Below are 16,228 nucleotides of genomic sequence, written 5' to 3'. Positions count from 1 at the left end.
CCGCTCGCCCTCCCCCACACACACACACACACACACACACACACACACACACACACACACACACACACACACACTTTCTACACTTCACTTTCAGGGTAATCCTGCTTTCTATAGGAACGTTGTGTCTTGTTGAGTGAGTTTTGAATGCACAAGTGTGTCCTAATATAGAGGGATAAACAAGACACATGGCAGTCAACTAATGATACCTCAGCATAAATATATAAAGACATCTTCACATTTTTAATGAGTCACATGTAGTGTTTATATCTGTGTTTGTGTCAGACAGAGTGTGTTTTGTGAGTTTTTATATTTCCAGTTCAGTTAGTTTTCTCATAACGGTGCGGTTGGCCCAATCCACATGTCCTGCCTGCCTGGAGAAACTAGGACACACACACACACACACACAGGGACTGACTGGCTGTTCTCACACACTGACATACTTTTCTGTTGTTATTGTGTCCAGGATGTGCAGTTTAGCAGAACACACACAAACTCTGCTTTTACACACTACACACACCTAAGTCATCCCAAAGGAACATTTTTATTGCTTTTAGGTTGCTCTTTTATAGCAAGGAGACTTCTCAGTTTTCTAAATTAAGTATCAACCTCTTCTTATATGTTCCTGATGATCTATACAAACCTGAGAAGGCATTTTGCCCCCAAGGAGAAACAATTTAGACCCTTATCTCATATTTTGAATTCAAATAGTGTGTATATAAATTCTAAAACAACAATCCACATGTCCTGCCTGCCTGGAGAAACTAGGACACACACACACACACACACAGGGACTGACTGGCTGTTCTCACACACTGACATACTTTTCTGTTGTTATTGTGTCCAGGATGTGCAGTTTAGCAGAACACACACAAACTCTGCTTTTACACACTACACACACCTAAGTCATCCCAAAGGAACATTTTTATTGCTTTTAGGTTGCTCTTTTATAGCAAGGAGACTTCTCAGTTTTCTAAATTAAGTATCAACCTCTTGTTATATGTTCCTGATGATCTATACAAACCTGAGAAGGCATTTTGCCCCCAAGGAGAAACAATTTAGAACCTTATCTCATATTTTGAATTCAAATAGTGTGTATATAAATTCTAAAACAAACACACACACACACACACACACATACACAATCAGTACATCAAACATCTTATTTGTGAATTTTCAAAGTCTTTTGTGTCAGAAACACTCACAGCTAAAATGTACTGAATTGAATAAAAAAATACTGAAAGTGAAAGAGAAGCATTCACACACTTCTGGTTGCTGCCTTCGTGAATGTACAGATAAATCAGAGTCAGGCATCGCTGATGTAAAGTGACCGTGACAGTAATATACTGTTACAATAACATACACATCAAATATTAAAACACTCTCTCTTTCTTACTTTGTAATGGATTACTTGCTGTGTCCTTCAAAAATTCATATTAGTTTTTGAATGTGGTGACTTCATAAACATATTTCTGGATGATTTGTAACTCCAGTTTTTTTTTTTTACCAGTTATAACTGTTTGGAATTTTGTAAAAGTCTGATGACGGATTTTGAATAGGATAACTGATCTGTGGTTGAAGAGTTGCATATGAAGTTGGTACTAAATGGACTTATGGAAAATCTACTTTTTGTAGATAAAATCAATGTACATGTCATCTGTTCTCCTCTCTCTTCAGGTAACAGGTTTTTCCTGACATCATATGGGGCCCTCTACATATCTGACGTTCAGAAAGAGGATGCCCTCTCTACCTACCGCTGCATCACCAAGCACAAGTACAGCGGAGAAACCAGGCAGAGCAATGGGGCTCGTCTCTCTGTGCTGGGTGAGTATGTGGGTTTATGTCAGTTTGCTGGGCAGTTGCACATCATTTGTCAATCCTAATGCACTAAGCATATTCTCATAATTGGATTTGTTACTGTCTTTGATACGTTTCTTTGAGAAATAGCATTGAGATCCTAATTTATGTCATTCAATTTTTAAAGAGAGTGTCCCCTACATTTTAACTGTATATGTCTTCCCTAAAGTCTACTTATGATGTTAGTCAATGGTTCTTAAAGAACACATAGCTGTAATTTTGTTTAACATGAGCATTTTCTTCCATTTATCAGACCATTAATCGGCAGTTTTGCTACTGTAGCTTTAAGGCTTATGTATGTAAATGACTATACATTAATTGGCAAGAATTGATTGGTCTTTTTTAAAGAACTATATCTCTGTCCTTAGACCCCACTGAAACCCCGCCTTCTGTGATGGACAGTTTCCAGTCAGGAGAAGTACAAGTGGGGCGAAGCATAGAGTTGCCCTGCATCGCCTCCGGTTACCCCAACCCCACCATCCGCTGGTTGAAAGATGGGAGGCCACTTCCTGCTGACTCCCGCTGGACACGGCGACTGACCGGCCTCACAATCAGCGACCTCCGTCTGGAAGACTCTGGAAACTACATCTGTGAAGTCACCAACAGCTTCGGCTCCAAAGAGGTCACAGGACACCTTAATGTCATCGGTGAGGAGAAAAGAAATAAAGGGCAAAAGGGAAAGAGGGGAGGTACAAGAAGAGGGACTGGTGATAGGACAGGAGTAAATGATGAAAGATGTCACCAATAAACTGCTGGTGAGGGAAAAAGACAAGCTTTTCAAAAGTTCCAAGTTACCTTCACCTTGCCATAGATTCAAGCAAGATATTTCCTTTGATCAACATCCTTGTATGTCCCACATTCCTTTGAACTTGGATTTTAAGGTTAGGCATACAGGGCTGTGAGAGGACCTTAAACATCACTCTTATGAGTCTGATAACAGAGAAAGGATTTTGTTCGCTACTTGGAATCTTCTTTCAGGACCAACTAAATATTTAGGAACATGTCCTACTTGGCAGAATCTTATCACCCATTTCGCTTCATTAAGGAGATAAAACACACCCATCGCCACCCCCCCCACACACACACACACACACACACACACACACACACACACACACACACACACACACACTTTCTACACTTCACTTTCAGGGTAATCCTGCTTTCTATAGGAACGTTGTGTCTTGTTGAGTGAGTTTTGAATGCACAAGTGTGTCCTAATATAGAGGGATAAACAAGACACATGGCAGTCAACTAATGATACCTCAGCATAAATATATAAAGACATCTTCACATTTTTAATGAGTCACATGTAGTGTTTATATCTGTGTTTGTGTCAGACAGAGTGTGTTTTGTGAGTTTTTATATTTCCAGTTCAGTTAGTTTTCTCATAACGGTGCGGTTGGCCCAATCCACATGTCCTGCCTGCCTGGAGAAACTAGGACACACACACACACACACACAGGGACTGACTGGCTGTTCTCACACACTGACATACTTTTCTGTTGTTATTGTGTCCAGGATGTGCAGTTTAGCAGAACACACACAAACTCTGCTTTTACACACTACACACACCTAAGTCATCCCAAAGGAACATTTTTATTGCTTTTAGGTTGCTCTTTTATAGCAAGGAGACTTCTCAGTTTTCTAAATTAAGTATCAACCTCTTCTTATATGTTCCTGATGATCTATACAAACCTGAGAAGGCATTTTGCCCCCAAGGAGAAACAATTTAGACCCTTATCTCATATTTTGAATTCAAATAGTGTGTATATAAATTCTAAAACAAACACACACACACACACACACACATACACAATCAGTACATCAAACATCTTATTTGTGAATTTTCAAAGTCTTTTGTGTCAGAAACACTCACAGCTAAAATGTACTGAATTGAATAAAAAAATACTGAAAGTGAAAGAGAAGCATTCACACACTTCTGGTTGCTGCCTTCGTGAATGTACAGATAAATCAGAGTCAGGCATCGCTGATGTAAAGTGACCGTGACAGTAATATACTGTTACAATAACATACACATCAAATATTAAAACACTCTCTCTTTCTTACTTTGTAATGGATTACTTGCTGTGTCCTTCAAAAATTCATATTAGTTTTTTGAATGTGGTGACTTCATAAACATATTTCTGGATGATTTGTAACTCCAGTTTTTTTTTTTTTTACCAGTTATAACTGTTTGGAATTTTGTAAAAGTCTGATGACGGATTTTGAATAGGATAACTGATCTGTGGTTGAAGAGTTGCATATGAAGTTGGTACTAAATGGACTTATGGAAAATCTACTTTTTGTAGGCCAATAAAATCAATGTACATGTCATCTGTTCTCCTCTCTCTTCAGGTAACAGGTTTTTCCTGACATCATATGGGGCCCTCTACATATCTGACGTTCAGAAAGAGGATGCCCTCTCTACCTACCGCTGCATCACCAAGCACAAGTACAGCGGAGAAACCAGGCAGAGCAATGGGGCTCGTCTCTCTGTGCTGGGTGAGTATGTGGGTTTATGTCAGTTTGCTGGGCAGTTGCACATCATTTGTCAATCCTAATGCACTAAGCATATTCTCATAATTGGATTTGTTACTGTCTTTGATACGTTTCTTTGAGAAATAGCATTGAGATCCTAATTTATGTCATTCAATTTTTAAAGAGAGTGTCCCCTACATTTTAACTGTATATGTCTTCCCTAAAGTCTACTTATGATGTTAGTCAATGGTTCTTAAAGAACACATAGCTGTAATTTTGTTTAACATGAGCATTTTCTTCCATTTATCAGACCATTAATCGGCAGTTTTGCTACTGTAGCTTTAAGGCTTATGTATGTAAATGACTATACATTAATTGGCAAGAATTGATTGGTCTTTTTTAAAGAACTATATCTCTGTCCTTAGACCCCACTGAAACCCCGCCTTCTGTGATGGACAGTTTCCAGTCAGGAGAAGTACAAGTGGGGCGAAGCATAGAGTTGCCCTGCATCGCCTCCGGTTACCCCAACCCCACCATCCGCTGGTTGAAAGATGGGAGGCCACTTCCTGCTGACTCCCGCTGGACACGGCGACTAACTGGCCTCACAATTAGCGACCTCCGTCTGGAAGACTCTGGAAACTACATCTGTGAAGTCACCAACAGCTTCGGCTCCAAAGAGGTCACAGGACACCTTAATGTCATCGGTGAGGAGAAAAGAAATAAAGGGCAAAAGGGAAAGAGGGGAGGTACAAGAAGAGGGACTGGTGATAGGACAGGAGTAAATGATGAAAGATGTCACCAATAAACTGCTGGTGAGGGAAAAAGACAAGCTTTTCAAAAGTTCCAAGTTACCTTCACCTTGCCATAGATTCAAGCAAGATATGTCCTTTGATCAACATCCTTGTATGTCCCACATTCCTTTGAACTTGGATTTTAAGGTTAGGCATACAGGGCTGTGAGAGGACCTTAAACATCACTCTTATGAGTCTGATAACAGAGAAAGGATTTTGTTCGCTACTTGGAATCTTCTTTCAGGACCAACTAAATATTTAGGAACATGTCCTACTTGGCAGAATCTTATCACCCATTTCGCTTCATTAAGTAGGACATATTCCTGGATCAACATCATTGTGCAGGAACAACATTCCTATTAAATAGTACTTAAGTTAGTTATGGGAAAGAGCTGGTTGGAGCTTCAACATCTTTATTTTCAACCTACAGTAAAAGTAGGATTATAATTATGTTTGTTTGACTTTATGTTCTTACAGAACTAACAAAAGGTCCAGGAACATGTCCAACTTCAGAGTCACCTAGTCTATTCCCCAAAGCAGAAACCAAAAACTTATGGCAGGTGTCCTTATCCTTGTTCCAAGAGATCAACCTTCTTTTAGATTTAGTTCTAACCTTGCTTCCAATTAACCTACATGCAATTTTCAACTAAACCCAAGGAAATTTATTAACTGGCTCAGGCATATTGGAGTTGAAACTAAGCCCTGCTGGATGGTTTTTCTTCCTGAACAGGGATGAGGACATTTGCCACATAGTTTTGGCTTGTCCTATGGGAGTACCCACCTTTCATAGTTCTGTAGAAGGGTTGACCCAAGAATTAAAAACTTGAGACCAGTGAATCTGGGTCACTTATAAGGGTTTATGGAGCAAACTGTTGGTCTATCTCTTACAAAGTCCTGAAATGTCCATACCTTTTCATCCAGATGAGAGGGTCCAGGTTATGTTGGTCCATCACCAGGCCGTTGGACCAATCGATTGCCCCAGATGTCCTGTGCAACTGTGTCATAGGGAGAGAGAGAGATGTCAAATGTAGTGTACCAGGGAGTGAGTAAACGAGAAGCACATTTGGATTTAAGAGATGTTGGCACACTGGTCGGCCTCTGCCACCTTCTTGTTGAATTACAGAGAACGTAATATGAGAGCACATGAAGACTGTTCTGGCCTCTCCAGTCTGACCTCTGTTCCACCAGAAATGTGTGTGTGTTTTCAAGCAGGCTTGGGGATGGATCTTAGACCAGTGGGATGGTATTGGCTGGAGTCTTAATATGAAAGGAAGAGGGGAATAGAGGAAGGGGAGGTGGGGTGGACATTTGGACGTTTAGCCAGTGGGCACATCACACCGGTGTGCTCACACAGATTCTGACAGAACAGGAGGGGAGGAGGGCACACGCACGCATACATGCCCAGACACACACACCATCACACACAGAGGCCTCCAGCACATAACACCAGCTGCCTTATTGCTCACTGACATTTTCTCTATCTATGTGTATGTCTGTCTGTTCTCTATCTATCTATCTATCTAGACAGCATAATTTACATTTTTAGACAAAACTTTACCCTCAGACTCAAATAATATTTTTCACTCTGACTTTCTTTTTCTCCACAGAGCCTCTAAGAGTCACATTATCCCCCAAGAACCTGAAAACAGGCATCAGCAGCACAGTGATTCTGTCCTGTGCCGTTCAGGGCTCGCCTCACTTCGCCGTCTCCTGGTTTCGCAACACAGAACCCATCGTGCCTGACCAGCACTTCTCCATCCAGGGAGCCCACAACGAGACTCTCTTCATCACGGCAGCCCAAAAAAGACACTCAGGGGCATACCAGTGCTTCGCCACCCGCAAGGGTCAGACAGCACAGGACTTCTCCATCATACTGCTTGAGGGTGAGTGGAAAGAGTGGATAATGGAATAGCGCTGAAGGTTGTGGTTCTGATTCTAACTCTGCAGTGTACATTTATTTTTGGACATCAAAGTTCCAAATTTAGATTACTATGACTTTTAAGCAAGTTACACTGTGTCCTACACAATCACTACAAGATGTTTTCAGTAACAGGTAATCATTAAAATGTTAGTTCACCCAGGTTCAGTAGGAGATCTTGGAAAATGCTAACTTTAGCCTGATAGCACTGAAAGCGAATGTCCCACCCTCTCTGCAATTGCTGTCCAAAGCCACGCAGGGGGCATGGCTTTGGACGGCGATTGCAGAGAGGGTGGGCAGGGGGCGTGGCTTTGGACGGCGATTGCAGAGAAGGTGGGATGTTCGCTTTGTTCAAGCGGAACGCATATACGCTGACAGTCCAGAATACCAGAGACAACATTTCTACAATAGGCTACATCAGCGGTTCCCAATTCCAGTCCTCGCGCCCTTCCTGGAACACAGTTCATGCATGTAGCTCTCTTCTAAAGAGCTGGTTATCTGAATCAGGTGTGTTAACTAAGCGAGACTTGAAAAACATGCAGGGGGAATTGGGAATCGCTGGACTACTTCATGTATCATTCACCAGAGCGAAAACTTTATACTACAGTTAGTAAAAGTACTACAATACCAGGAAGGAAGATCGGGTTGTTGATGTTTGTCTACCATCCTTGCTCTGTCTGCACAGCATACGTGAATGCGCTGATGACGTATCCTGTCTGCGCGAACAGGGGGCGCAGAGGTATGCTAATACATACATTGACAGGCAGGTAGGAAAGCCAATTAAGATGCTCGGGCCGAGCGTTTTGATTGGACGAACATTTCTTGGTTCTACGTCTTCCACAGAATATATAAATACAGATAAATACATTTAGACCACTTAACTTAATGATTGCTATCGGGATGTGAAGAGACTTTCAACCAGCATAACAAAAAAATGTTTTTGAAGACAATCACCTATTGCACCTTTAAAAACTCAAAGAAAAACTCAAAGAAGAGGAAAGGAGAGAAGTGGAGCAGAGAAAAGACAAGAGGACACAAATGGGGAAGCAAGTCAGAGTGCACTAACACAAAATATGACTGACCACAGCTAATTTTTATGTGTAGTTTAGAAGTGTTTATTATTATTATTAGAATATAGAAGATTAGAAGACACCATAATAAAAGGCCAGTGGGAAAAAGAGGATTTAAAGTAGCAATTAAATGTTTTCATCTGTATTATGATATATTGTGATTTCTTCTTTTTTCCTCTCTAATTCTGTATGAATTATTGAAAAAGTATGTACACCAGGGACTTGATTTTATCCATCGGTCACTGTTAGGATTTTGATATGTGGCCGTTTTGCTCAAAAATGAATGAAAATTTGTAGTCAGTTGTGGTTGGATGGTGTTTAAGCGGACTAAATTATGTTGAGAAGTCTGGTATTCATCACCAGAGATAAGTCTGTCGTTTCCCCGAAAAATCAAGTTGTGACGAGTTATTATCAAGTTATGTAATTTTTGGGGACACATACATTTACAAAGTAGATAGGGTGAATTTCATGCCAATGTTAAATACTATCATGGAAAGTCCAAGAAAAACAGTGGCAAATGTATATAGACTATCTAATCTATAGATTTTTCAATCTTTAGATTAGCAATGAGTAATGATTATTTCACAAAGTGGAATTCAAAGTTCTGCTCATGGTTACCTAGATAACTTGGTACTAAGTGCCTCAAAAAACTGATACTGTTTGGTACATTTGAAAGGGAGTAACAGTCTGACCTTGAATATCTTTTATATATCTGATGCCACTTACCTGACAAACATTGACAATTCCAGTAATAATTTTATCCACAGAATCACTTTTTCTATCAACCCGATACCTTGTATACAAAGACTTCCGGTCAGACAGATAAATCCCATTGTGCCATAGCTCTAAAAGTTGCATTCAGTCAGTCAAACAGATTAAGTTTACAAGATCGAGACAGTTTTGGGCATATTATGCATCAAACGGTCAGTGAACGGACTGTGGGCGGTCCATGGGCGTGTTGTCTGAGCCTCAGACTAAGAGTGATATTGAGTCGTGTTAACAGGCCTGTTGAATACACCCTCTCTTCCTCTCTCTCGCTCTCTGAAATGTTCAGTTATGACATATCTGTCTGCTTTAAGGAGACATGCCAGAACAATCATTGCAGTGAGAATGAGACCCTGTGCCAGGGAGCCACAGTTTTGCGCACACACGCTGAATGATACCAACGCTCATGGACACACTCATAGTCTTAAAACTCTACTGCCTGACTAATACACTCTGACCGCATTACGCTCATGAAAACCGTCAGCATTGACTTTCACACACACCCTATCCATATCACACACACGCTTTTATTCTTGAGATGATCGTTTCGCAACACAATATTTAACAAACACAGACACCCGTGAGCAATCAGGCCCCGTTCTTCCTGTGAACAGCACAATAGCTGTGCTCAGTTCCTGTCTGGATCCTTATCTAAGTTCATACATTCATATATTATGTTTGAGAACAAAAGAAAAATAGAGAAATATAAAGACAGCCAGAGAATAACTGTGAAGAAGAGAGAAGAGGGATACTGTGCGACAGTCTTCTTGAATAATACATCAGGGTTGACTTGTCAGAGCGGTGACTTCAAAGCACAACGCACGCTGAGCTGAGAGAAAGGGAGAGAGAGCAACAGAAGAAAAGAGAGAGATACGAGGATGAGGAGTGGGCTGTTAGAGAGGATGAGAATATTTGTGTGCAAAAAATCTACATATGCCCCATCGACGATTTATAAACCGATCCACCCTCCATTTTGAGGCAAATAAAATGTCCTTCTACAGTACATCTTCTCATTCTTCTGGTTCCTCTGTTTTTTTTTACTCGTAAGCCACCTTGTCTCAGTTCTGACTCTTTCTGTTTCTTTTTGTTTTGCATCTTCTGGCATTGGCCATTCAAATCTTCACAGTGTCCCACCATCCATTTGTTCGTACACCCCTCCATCCTCGTGTGTGATCTGAGAGCAGAGTCCTGAAGAAGTCAGCCTTCTATTTTTGCCAAAACAAAGAAAACAAAACAAAACAAACACGAATCGGTCATTGCTAACCTTTTCAAATTTGGCAATGACTGGTTATGCTAGAAAGAACCAGAAGCTGTTAGCATATGCTAATCACATTAAAGGGCATTCGCACTGACAGCGATTTGCAGCAACAGAGTAAGTTGCAGCCATAGTTGGTGAGGTTACTAGAGACCAAAATTTGTGACAAATCTAAGCAAACTTTATGCAAATGCACAGCGACTACCAGACAGTGGAGCTTACATTATCTGCTTCACGATTGAGCAGGAATGCGTACTAGCAATCAAAACAAGCCTAAGGTTAAATTTAATTCAAATCAAGTTTATTTGTATAGTACATTTCATATAGTGCATATCATTTCAGAGCTGCTTTACATGAGATGCATATCTCTACATTACATTGTTTTGAGAGGTGACTGTCAAAGCAATGTCAATATGGCAGAAATGAACATTTCTAGGATAATACAGTTAGTTAATGACATGTATTCATGCAGAACACAATGAACACGATTAATTGAACACACTGACTACATGTTGTGATCAAAATAATTACAATGTAAGGAAAATTTGGGAGTTTTGTTTATTTATTCAGACTTAGCGTTATCTGAGGTCCTCGCAAGAGGCCAGATCCCGACTGGAGCCTGTGCAGTCTAGTTACCTTGGGATGGGCATCCCGAGGTAGAAAGAAAGGCAAATAGAGAATAATTAGCATAGCTGCTGTTCGTGACTTTTCAAGAAAAGAATAATAATGTGCATTTGATCAGATACTGTAGTACAAAGTTATGAGATGCATTATGTGAATGCTTGTCAAAAGAGATGTGTCTTTGATCTAGATTTAAACGGAGAGAGTGTGTCTGAGCCCCAAACATTATCAGAAAGTTTATTCCAGAGTGTAGGAGTCAAATGCAAAAACGCTCTCCTTTTGTGGACTTTGCTATCACAGGTACTACCAAAAGTTCAGAGTTTTGCGACTTTAAATAATGTGATGGATTGTAAAATGATAGATGACTGGTTTTAGAAGTACACTATAGCTTAACAATTTGGGGCCTTATAAGTAAATAATAATTATTTGTAATCGATACAGAACTTAATAGGTAACCAGTGTGGAGATTGTAAAATTTGGGTGGTATGATCATATTTTCTTGACCTGGTAAGATCTCTAGCAGCTGCATTTTGGATTAACTGCATTTGGGTTTATTGAAGATGCAGGATAACCACTTGGTAGTGCCTTACAATAGTCCAGTCTAGAGGTCATAAATGCATGAACTAGATTTTCTACATAAGATGTTTTGCCGGCTTTAGTTGGTTGAAGCTGACTTAGCTAATCTCCTAGCCTAGCTAACATGGTGTTTACCTGTTTAAACTGGACTTAAATGCTAAAAAGTACCCCAAAGCCACCAAAACAGACCAGCCTGACCTGACAAGCTATATTTATTTATTTATTTATGATAAATATATTAATATTTTTTTGTTGTTGTTGTTTCAGTAGGGCAGTACAGCGAGTTGACAAGCTCTAATGTTAAATTCGCTGTCAGTGTGAACGCCACCTTACACTTTACACAAGCAGCACAACATTATAGCCTTTATTGTTAAAAGCTATTCAGTAGCTGTTAGCATTTAGCTATTCAACCACAACTCTTTGATTTACCATGGCACAGTTTTGCTAAAGTAATTCTAAGGCCTCTGCTCTCGCAGTCCTCAATCCTTTAAATGTGTGTTTTGGGACGTTGCTATGAAATGTGATGTTGTATTTTTACTCTGCCTACACAAACACATTAGGTTAGTATTTTATAGTTAAGATTACACCACACATTGCTTTACTATGAAATGCATTAACTTGGCGTATTAAGCTAACGGTACAGAAACACACCTTTGCTGAAATTATATAAAGGCATGGTTCGTCTCTACGATATGTGCCTATGTGCCAAGCTATGATGAAGGATACGGTACAAGATACATTGAAACAGTAGATGCACACACCTATTACACCACATTCTCTGCTGTGTAGACCAAGAGCATTCTAACCCCCTCCTTCACATCCACCATTTGCTCTTTTCCTTTCTTCCGCCCACATTTCTCCCTTCTTTACCCCAAATACCCATGCAAAACCTGGTCTCCCATCTCCCTCTCATTCACTCCTTTCAATCTTCTCATTTACCCTTTTCTACCTGGCACATTCTCCCTCTTTTTTTGTCTTCCTCCGTTTTCCCCCCTCTCTCTCTCTCGCTCTCTCTTTCTTTCTCTTTCTTTTCTCTCTCTTGCAGGTCCTCCCAGTATCCGGGCCATGCGGAATATCACAGCTGTGGCCGGACGCAACACTTTCATTAACTGTCGTGTGATTGGCTACCCCTATTACTCTATCAAGTGGTTCAAAGACGGGACAACGCCGTTGCCAGACAACCATCGTCAGGTGGTGTATGAGAATGGCACTCTGAAGTTGAGCGATGTGCAGAAGGGTGCGGATGAGGGGGCGTATCTGTGCAGTGTGCTCATCCAACCCCAGCTCTCCATTAGCCAGACTGTCTACGTCACAGTCAAAGGTTAGTGATTACTGCTAATGATTTTGGGGATGCTAATTGCCCCTTAAAAAAGCCACAAGCAAAACAAAACAAAAAGAGAAGGGCCCTCTACATTTGATTTGGGGCTGTTTATTCACAGGCTTTTAAGCGAGAAAAAAAAATCACACACATATACAGTGGGGCAAAAAAGTATTTTTTGTTGCATCCAGTGGCGACATAATTACGGATTATAATGACTTACACTGTCTTTTTATGTGTTGCTTTGCATCGCGCCGCATAAACATAAAACCAAATCTGCATTTGTGATTGGAGAAATGACAAACAATAAGTGCTACTCTACACTGCTCAAAACTCGCGTTTGAATCATCAGTGGCAAATTCTTTAAATATGAAAACTTACTTACAGTCTGTGAGTCAGAACAGCCGGCATTGTAGTCTACTCTGCCAGGAAACAGTCCCCCATAAAATGCGCTGCACACATCTGAATATTTGGGTTGAACTGTTCTGGAACAGTGTTGTAAATACAACTTAACCACTGATTCCTAGTCATGTCCTCTTTTGGAAGGCCAAACAAAGTAGTTTTGCTTTCACAAAGAAACGCACAGCGTCACACACGGCGGGCTTGAGTGAGCGGAGGCCGGCGGGCTTGAGAACGGCGCGGCTTGCAGATTTGGCCGGCAACCACATGTGACGACCCCAGGGCTGGACTCCGCTTCGTTCATGTTGAAAGCCGATCCGACAATCCACAGCGCGAAGTTGATGTATTGGATATCGGAGGATATCGTTCTCTTTTGGAAGGCCAAACAAAGCAGTTTCGCTTTCACAATGAAACACACAGCGTCTTCACGACATGGCGGCCGCGGCAACAACAATACTACAGCGAGAATAAAAGTTATGCCTTCTTTCTTTGCGTGAACATTTGGGCTGCGTTATGCAAATCTTCCCACATCGTCACATAGACATGTGGTGGCGTGTGTAAATGAGGCGTTTTAGGTAGGCGTGGTTGACTCATAACTTTTATAAAGAATATCTCTTTGGATTTGAGACTTTAGTCTTTGCAACTTAACAGATCTTCTTTATGCACCAAGAGCTTGTATAACAACTCCAAAGAGAAAAGAAAAATTGAAATCGCATCATATGATCCCTTTAACTATAATATTAACTAACTTAACTTAACTGTTATCTCAGTGGTAGAGCATTGCGTTAGCACCACAAAAGGTTGTGGGTTCGATTCCCAGGGAACACATACTGGTATACTACAGCGAGAATAAAAGTTATGCCTTCTTTCTTTGCGTGAACATTTGGGCTGCGTTATGCAAATCTTCCCACATCGTCACATAGACATGTGGTGGCGTGTGTAAATGAGGCGTTTTAGGTAGGCGTGGTTGACTCATAACTTTTATAAAGAATATCTCTTTGGATTTGAGACTTTAGTCTTTGCAACTTAACAGATCTTCTTTATGCACCAAGAGCTTGTATAACAACTCCAAAGAGAAAAGAAAAATTGAAATCGCATCATATGACCCCTTTAACTATAATATTAACTAACTTAACTTAACTGTAATCTCAGTGGTAGAGCATTGCGTTAGCACCACAAAAGGTTGTGGGTTCGATTCCCAGGGAACACACATACTGGTAAAAAAAATGTATTGCATGAATGCACTGTAAGTCGCTTTGGATAAAAGTGTCTGCTAAATGCACAAGTTATTATAATTAAGTTAAATGAGAAAATTCAACAATAGGCTTGAAGCAAATTGTTTTAGTGTGAAAACTGCAAATACTTTATTTTTTTAATGTCATTTAGTAACATTGGATTTGGTGTGAAGAGGCCACCCTGAGAGGATTTTTGGACTTGAGCCTAGTCAGCAGGGTATCTTAATTTTATGGAGGATTTCCAAAAACAAAACAACCCTCCATTTGAGGTTTGGCATTTCTTGAAAACATGCTTCTTTAATAAAGTAAAAAAAAGATGCCCACTGTACAGTACTTAATTGTACTAGTAGTAGTGGGTGTGTTTTGGTAAATGGAGTGTGTGTTGCCTTCAATCAAGAGTATATTTAAGCTGTATAGGCGGGTGGTGAATGTTGAGGATGGTCTTTCCCCTCCGCTGGCACAAAGACCCTGAGAGAAAGCACAACACAAATAGCCTCTGATTAACAGGATTACAGGCCTTCTGCAACATTACAACCATTCATCAATTACCCAGTGTACTTAGCATGTGTATGTATCTGGGGGTGTTATTTTCAGTATGTTAAATGTAAATGAAAGGGAGGTCGCACTGATGTTGGGTTTTGAATTTTCACTTCAACATGTGTGTCCATACAAGGGGCTACAGCTCCCTGTACAAAGACAGCGAGGTCTAGTGTGTGCATTTGCATGAATGCGTGTGTGTATGTGTGTACTGGTACAACAGAACACTGACTCCAGTGTGAAGTCAGTATAGTGTGCTGCTTGTCTTGTCATGTCTCTGATTTAATTAGCTGAATTTGAACGAGCCCCAGATTAAATCCCCCAGATGTCTCCGATGGAGCCCCCCACCTCTGTTTCCATGGCAATGCCATTATTCCCCATGCCAATTGGGCTCTAATTAGAGCAGCTATTATGGGCTGGAGGGATGGGATGTGTGTGAGCGTGTATGCGCGTGTCCATTTTTGGAAGGTGACGGGGGTCAGTACATCATTGGAGACCATGAAGCGTTTGATACTGAAGATCTCTTGCTCTTTTCCTCCCTCAGTTCCTCCCCTCATCCAGCCCTTTGACTTCCCTCCCACCTCCATCGGTAAGCTGATGTACATAGCTTGCGTGGTGTCTTCCGGAGACATGCCAATCCGGATCACCTGGAGGAAGGATGGGCAGGAGATTGTGTCAGGAACATCAGGAGTCACCATCGAAACCAAGGAGTTCATGAGCTCCCTTCAGATCTCCAAAGTTTCATTGGAGCACAATGGAAACTACACCTGTATTGCCAGCAATGATGCAGCAACTGTCAGTTCAGAGAGACAACTCATAGTAACAGGTGAGCAAGAGAGTGAGGGTTTTACGGCAATGTAGTACGGGATTCTCAGCATGATTTCACCATTTAGGACTATTTCTGGACCAGATTAGGGGCATTCGCACCAGACTAACCTTTTCATAGTGTATTTCCATAATGTATTTATTTCTAGGAATTCCGTTTGGGGAACTAAATAAGCTCCTACTTCAGAGTAGGGTCTAAAAGAGTTCTATAGGAACTACCAGTGACGTAAGTGTCCCCTGATTGGTCAAACGAATACGAAACACCGGCAACCCACCATTTGTAAAAAGCCGTGTAAAAATAACTATTTCATGAACACGGAAAACAGCGATAATGGCATTTACTTACCTATTGTCTGCAGTGTTATGTTCTTTTCTCAGCCTTGATTAAATGTAATGCTCCAAGTTGTCATAGGAGATTTAGTCAGATTTTCATGCTCTTGTAAATTGTGCATTTACATTTCATCTCCGTTATCACGAAACCCACAACACACAACAAAAACAGCTCCAATCACGGTGTCCAACATTCACCAGTTGTTGACGTTTGTAAATGCCATGAATAAAGACATCGCTGTCGGCCACTTTA

General features: G+C 40.8%; 1 protein-coding gene across 1 annotated transcript in view; it reads left to right on the top strand.

Annotated features, from left to right (window-relative positions):
• Positions 1 to 16,228, top strand: part of LOC107566081 (Down syndrome cell adhesion molecule-like protein 1 homolog) — a 160,354-nt gene that overhangs the window by 107,282 nt on the left and 36,844 nt on the right. The window contains exons 4-9 of the mRNA XM_016251458.1: positions 1,675 to 1,821; positions 2,223 to 2,501; positions 6,734 to 7,009; positions 8,024 to 8,094; positions 12,121 to 12,652; positions 15,365 to 15,646. Of these exons, the coding sequence (XP_016106944.1) occupies positions 1,675 to 1,821; positions 2,223 to 2,501; positions 6,734 to 7,009; positions 8,024 to 8,094; positions 12,121 to 12,652; positions 15,365 to 15,646 (1,587 nt within the window). The remainder of the gene's footprint in view (positions 1 to 1,674; positions 1,822 to 2,222; positions 2,502 to 6,733; positions 7,010 to 8,023; positions 8,095 to 12,120; positions 12,653 to 15,364; positions 15,647 to 16,228) is intronic.

The sequence above is a fragment of the Sinocyclocheilus grahami genome, unplaced genomic scaffold, assembly GCF_001515645.1.
Source record: "Sinocyclocheilus grahami isolate Dianchi unplaced genomic scaffold, SAMN03320097.WGS_v1.1 scaffold1045.1, whole genome shotgun sequence".
Lineage (NCBI taxonomy): Eukaryota > Metazoa > Chordata > Actinopteri > Cypriniformes > Cyprinidae > Sinocyclocheilus > Sinocyclocheilus grahami.
This window is presented reverse-complemented; position numbering and strand designations above follow the sequence as displayed.